General features: G+C 41.6%; 1 protein-coding gene across 3 annotated transcripts; it reads left to right on the top strand.

Annotated features, from left to right (window-relative positions):
- Positions 1-41: 41 nt before the first annotated feature.
- Positions 42-3,765, top strand: cep20 (centrosomal protein 20). Of its 3 annotated transcripts, XM_088613016.1 has the most exons (5): positions 42-59; positions 1,246-1,373; positions 1,861-2,079; positions 2,354-2,438; positions 3,115-3,765. In XM_088613016.1, exons 2-5 carry the CDS (start codon positions 1,346-1,348, stop codon positions 3,263-3,265), a joined length of 483 nt encoding a protein of 160 aa, XP_088469142.1. In that variant the 5' UTR covers positions 42-59; positions 1,246-1,345; the 3' UTR covers positions 3,266-3,765. The 3 variants fall into 3 exon arrangements, with proteins under 3 accessions (XP_088469142.1, XP_088469143.1, XP_088469145.1); XM_088613017.1 differs by lacking the exon at positions 42-59 and having other exon boundaries at positions 1,228-1,373; XM_088613019.1 differs by lacking the exon at positions 42-59 and having other exon boundaries at positions 1,861-2,058.
- Positions 3,766-6,006: the final 2,241 nt, after the last annotated feature.

The raw sequence follows: 6,006 nt of genomic DNA, 5'->3' as shown, positions 1-6,006 counted from the left end.
CGTGCGGGTTGGTGTCACCGTGGAGCTCGAGGAAATATGCAAACTACATTATAAAGCATGTATGACGAGCATCACACTGCTTCCACCCATACAAGCTTTATTTCTTGACTTCTTCCCGGTGCTTGTTTTGTGTGTAATTAGTTGAATAAACTGAGTTTTGCTGAAGTCCTTCAACCGGGGCCATTTATATAGTCATAGATAAGATAAGATCACTTTATTGGCCATATACAATTTTTTTTGCATTAAGAATTTGTCTTTTCGCATACCCCACCTTGCTCTCCATGTGTCCTAGAATTATGTGAAATCTGCTCTCATCAAAAAAGGACTGGAAATGATGTTACATTCACAACTGGGTCACAACTGTGCTTTTTTCCAAGGAAAATGCAGCATAATCCCCTTATCTTACAAGCAGGACAATATACAAGAACCTTGTCCGAAAATCTGTAGAAGACATTCAACTGAGATTCGTATTCTGTGTATTCGCCTGTGTACTGTCCCACCAGGTTAAGATCATCAAGATCTTCTTTCCTTGAACTTCAAGCATTTTTACTTCTTTTTGTGACAGACATGTTAACATATGTTAATAACATCATCTTTGTTATTCCAAGCAGTAATTACATGCTTGCGCTGCTGGAAAAGCAATGTTCTGTTGAAACCCAGGCGGTTTCTTCTCCGGCAGAGAGCTCTCGTTATCAGCCAACCGTGCCTGAGGAATCGGGAGCCCCTTGGTGTAGCTGGTGCTGCATGAGCAAACCTCGTTCAGCCTGGAAAATAATCTCGCAGGCAGTCTTTGCATTGTCTGCATTTTCAAACGGGCAACAGGATCTACCTGTTCGGCTACAGTGACAGTTCTTTAATGGTCCCCTTTTGTAACTTTTTCTGCCCTCGCTGTCAAAACAAAGAAAAAAGGTATCTGCCTGGTGAATCAATTTGCGTGACAACCAAATGAATCAGCACTTTTGTGCTGTTTTTACCCTTAAGTGACGTTAAAAAAAGCTTGTTTTCGCTAAGGTAAACCTAGTGCCAAAATCACATTAAAATGAGCTTGCTTTGTCAAAATAGGAATAATGTCTATTTGTTAGCTTTTTAGATACTATATACCGTATAAAATTAGGATTTTCATAGTATCAGCGCTTTACATACTAACAGTTTTTGAAGAAATACCGTCTCTTATCTACTCTGCGATTGTGCGTGATCAAGAATGTTTAAATTACGCAGTTTAATATCTTTCCTGTAAATTTTCAGGTTTCACAGCAGCCCCACTTAAATTAGGCGGAGCCTCGGGGCAGCCAAGAATGGAAGAACATGATTTGACCTTTCACCCCGGAAGTGGCGGTTTGTTACGATGGCGACGACAACGGAGCTGAAATTGGGTGAGTTCAGTGTTAAATAAAGTATTAAATAATACACCCCGTAAACGTTTTAGGTCTTGCTTTTAATCCTTGTGTTATGTCTTTAGAAGCATGTCTCAAACGATAAATCTCGCTGCCTGAATGTTATTTTCCGGAGACAACACACCTAGTTTACACTTTAACATGCAGGGGGATTTAAATAAAAAATTTTATAAACGACAGGTGGGTATTCGTCCCGTTGATGTCGTTTGGAAGTAGTTGATTGATCCGATGATCTCATCCAGACTTTTACTGACAAAAGCCGGGATATCAACTTCAACAGCAGGTTGGGTCGATTGTTCCACATTCCCACAACTCTCTGTGTATGAGATGCCTCTAGTTCTCAGTTTTAAGTGCTCTTCCTCTTAGTTCAGGTCTGAAGTTTAACTGGGTTGCCTTTGTCAGTGCCCCTTAAGGATTCTGGATGCTTTTAACTGTGTGGTTGTGTGTCTGTGTGCTTCCTGGCCAGCTCTGAAGGAGACCCTAGAATCGAGGGGGGTTCTGGGTCAGCTGAAAGCCCGGATCCGAGCCGAAGTGTTCAATGGCCTGGATGACCAGAATGAAGCCCGGCCTCCCCTGTCCCATGAGAACCTGCTCATCAACGAGCTGATTCGCGAGTACCTGGACTTCAACAAGTACCGCTACACTGCCTCCGTGCTGACCGTGGGTAGGCGTGGGGCAGGGGAAGGTCAGGGACCTGACATGGGCGGGGATGGGCATCAATCATTGTGCTGGGCATCTATCATTTCCAATATCCTGAATCCTGGAGTTAGGGAGAATCTTATCCCGTTTTGACCGGATTCCTTCAGCACTCCTTAGTAGCTGTAATTACTGTAGGCAAGGTTTTATGATGTCATCATGTAATTGTTCAATATGGTGTCATCATGACATGATTGTTCTATATGGTTCTTGTTAAAACATCAGAATGACCTAAAGTACAGTCTGCCCTGGTGTTTCTACAGAGTCAGGCCAGCCGGAGTTGCCCCTCGACAGGCAGTTCCTGGCCAACGAACTGAACGTGTTGGAGGACGCCAGTGCCAGATCTGTGTAAGTGCCCCAGTGCTGGAGATCTTCAGCAGCTACTGCAGTACATACCCAGGCCTGTCACCCTCACACATATCTGAAGACTACAAGTTGGTCAGGGGATTTTTTTAAATTTAAATAATGAAAGGAAATACTGCTTTTATTCATTTTTGAGCCCTGTGACAGTCCCAGACGGTGCTCTGAAGATGAGGCTGAACAGTCACACATCTGTCTCATGTTCGGTTAATCTGAGGCAAACAGCATCAGGTTAGATTTGAGGTAGTAAGACGGTCATGGGCTATATTCGTTGTGTTTGGACAGCTGTAGGAATTGAAGTTTTATTGGTGTCCCAGCTAGGGAAAGAAAGTTTAAAAGAAAACTCTGACATGTCATTAAAATAAAACAGCAATGGCGGCTATTCTGTGTTTTCAGTAAAGAATAGAACTGTTTATTGCCACACAACGATAGCTGGTGGAATTTGCTTTCGGTGCAGCAGAAGACTGATGAAGCAGACATATTAACATGTAAGCAAAACACAATCGCAATCAATGCGTACTTAAACATTAACCTTGCATTTGGCAAACAGAAATGTAGAGTGGGGCTGAATACCTGAAGGGAGAGAGTTCAAAGCAGGACGCAAGGCTGTGGCTGTAATTTGATGTAAATGTACCATCTGTTTTTTCCCCCTCTCTTTCCCCAGACCACTTCTCTACAGTTTGCTTGGCCATTTTTTGAACAGCGGTCCAGGTGATAAAGGGACCAGGCTGTTACTGAGAAGGCCGGCAGCGCCTCTGGCCTCCGAGAAGGACAATTTCAGTTCTCGCGAGGGCAACAGAGCCGGTGAGCTGTAACCCTCTGATTGCTCCTCCCAGAGACAAACCAGGGACGGACATATAGGCCTTTCTCTTGGTGACATTAAAGCACGGCACTGCTCTTCAGTATTTTTCTTAATTTGTAGTAGACCACTTTTGTGCTCGGAACTGGATCTCTCTATCAAATCCCCTCACCAATAAGATCCCAGGATGAAGTCCGTCTGCGCCAGCCACCACTGAATACTTACCAGCCTCTGTACTAATTGAGTTGCATTTGTGTTGCTTCTACGAGAATCTGCTATACAGTTGTTGTAATGTGAGAGCTGTGACAGAATTAACTACCAGTATCTTTGTTGAATCCTTTTGAGAGGAACAGCTATTTTGGGAGCTTAAATCAGGGAGGGCAAGACATACATTTCCAGGAACCTCATTTCAGTACACAAGATAAGATTCTTTCTAATGGTTTTCATGTTCTTAATTCTGACACCTGGTGAACTACATGCAGTTTTATATTCAATAAAGATATTTATTTCATAGTGTGTGAGTGAACCTCAGTTTTTGTGTATTTTGTTCTTGTGAAAGTATCATAGGTCATTTTAAATTTTATACCAATAATTTAAGTGATTTAACATCATTTTCAAATGAATATTTCCATATGACAGAAAATCAGACAAATCAAATAAAAGTGCATTTATATTAAGTCAGAATTACATTGTGAAAGCAACTTTTCTGGTTTTGAAGATTATTTAAAATAAACGAAATGTTTAAGGGGCATTGGATCAAACTCTATGTACATAATTGCACTGGACATTTTTGTCCAGCAGGTGGAGTGGTGAGCCACGGGTTATGAACACTACGAGCAAAACACCCTTAATTTTGAATGGAAGTAACTCCCAATTATAATTACAGTAGTGTATTGTTTATATATCTATTGTACTTCTTCACTGTGTCTTCATTTCATGTATTGGTATTTAATAGGTTATATTTGTTTATGCTTTATGAACGTTAAATGTAGATTAAGATCTAAGATTAAAGATTAATATACATCTTTCACCAAAACTAAAACAATTTAAAACAATTTGTGTTTCACAAGGAGAACATTAATCAGAAAACATCTCATAACCAGCATATGTACCTTAATCAGTTACCTGTAAAGTTACAAGTAATAGGTTTATTCCATGCTGAAAAGAGAAGAAAGAAAACACGTTTCGGCCGTGGAGCCTTCCTCAGGTGTGAACTTTACTTGTGAAGTTCGGACGCTTGCAGTTTACCTTACGTGTCAAACTCTGCAGCTTCATCTATGAACCACCTGCAAGGTTTTCAAAGTGCAGTTAAGTTTGGGATGTTCTGCAGGATATGGACATAAAAAAAATCCCAGTGCTACTGAAATGTTTTTCCGAAGCATTTTTACTTGACAATCTGCTGGATACCAAATACATTTGTTTGCAGTGATTTGTTTTCATTAAAATTCCGCGGGTTCTGCGTTCTAAAGGATGACCCCTCTTCCTCTCTCTGAGTGCGGCCTTGTGCCGTGAACAGCTGTGCTGTATCTTGAGGATTGCACGTCACATAAACAGCGTAATCGGAGAATCTGTTACAATATTTTCCCCGTAAAACAAAAAAGACAAGACATCTTATATTTGCCCCATTAAGGTAACTAACAATAATGGCTCTTTTGCGGAGAAAAAAAAGCAAAGTGTGTAACCTATATCCAGTTGTGGGAGTTTTACTTTTCAGGAATGATACTGATCTAATGGGGAGAGGTTTCCTGGAACAGCAGGTAGTAGTTGCTTTATTTTTGATACAAGTTTTACTACAACATCATGTTTATTAGTATCTCCATCCTGCTTGTCTGGCACCCAGCCTCTCTTAGCTTATGCCAGACATGTCGGTGTTGCGCACTACATCTGTATAAGGAAAAGTCGGCATGCTCATATAAAGTGGAACAGTCAAGGCAGTTTCCAGATGAGGGAAAGGAAATCTGTCCTAGCTGCCAGGATATGAAGAGCAATAAAATCCAAACACTTTCTCTAGAACTCTACAGAGGTCTTTAAAAAGTTGAAATGGAGACGACAGACTCCATAGACTCCCCTCTCAAAGTGAAGAGGAGCAGGAGAGTCCCGGCAGTGTCTTTCTGGCTGGGGTCACAAAAACATCTGTTTGGCTCACGGGCCTCTCCTCGTCTCGTTTCCTCACATACCATAAAAGGGAACTTGACATTCTTATTGGATAGCTAATCAGGACTGATGGAACTCTCCCTGTTAGACGTTTCTTATATGCAGGGAGAAGAACTAGTGGTAAGCTGAATAATAATTTGAAATCACTGTTGGACAAGATGAATACACCATTCTATTCCTGTCCGAAGACAATACTATTAAGGATGATGGAACTCTAGCAGTAAATGGCAAATGACAAACACCGATATTTCCTTTCTGTGATATGATCTTGATACTGTTTTTTTTTTTTTTTTTGGTGGGTGGCAGAGATGCTGTAAGCTCTTCGCAGCTGTAAAATATGAGTACTGAGCCCATATATTCTACATTCCCTCAAAGAACACCGAAACAAAAAGTAATCAAAACACCGTAAGGCCTCTGTCTAGCCTGGCCGTGGTTCCATACACACCTACAGGAAGTGAGCTTCTCTTGTGCACACGGGTGACAGGAAGGAGTAGCTTGACCTTTGAACCTCTCGGGCTCTGATTTCCCCTGCGGACAGACCTGCAAACCACCGTCTGCATCTCATCTTATCAGGGATAACGGCACAGCTGAGTCCGGCCCCCC

The sequence above is a fragment of the Lepisosteus platostomus genome, chromosome 19 (assembly GCF_059453375.1).
Source record: "Lepisosteus platostomus isolate fLepPlt1 chromosome 19, fLepPlt1.hap1, whole genome shotgun sequence".
NCBI lineage: Eukaryota > Metazoa > Chordata > Actinopteri > Semionotiformes > Lepisosteidae > Lepisosteus > Lepisosteus platostomus.
This window is presented reverse-complemented; position numbering and strand designations above follow the sequence as displayed.

Coding starts and splice junctions, on each gene's coding strand:
- cep20 (XM_088613016.1), top strand. CDS start 1,346: ATGGCGACGACAACGGAGCTGAAATTGG. Junction 1,374..1,860: donor GACAACGGAGCTGAAATTGG/GTGAGTTCAGTG, acceptor CTTCCTGGCCAG/CTCTGAAGGAGACCCTAGAA. Junction 2,080..2,353: donor TAGGCGTGGGGCAGGGGAAG/GTCAGGGACCTG, acceptor GTGTTTCTACAG/AGTCAGGCCAGCCGGAGTTG.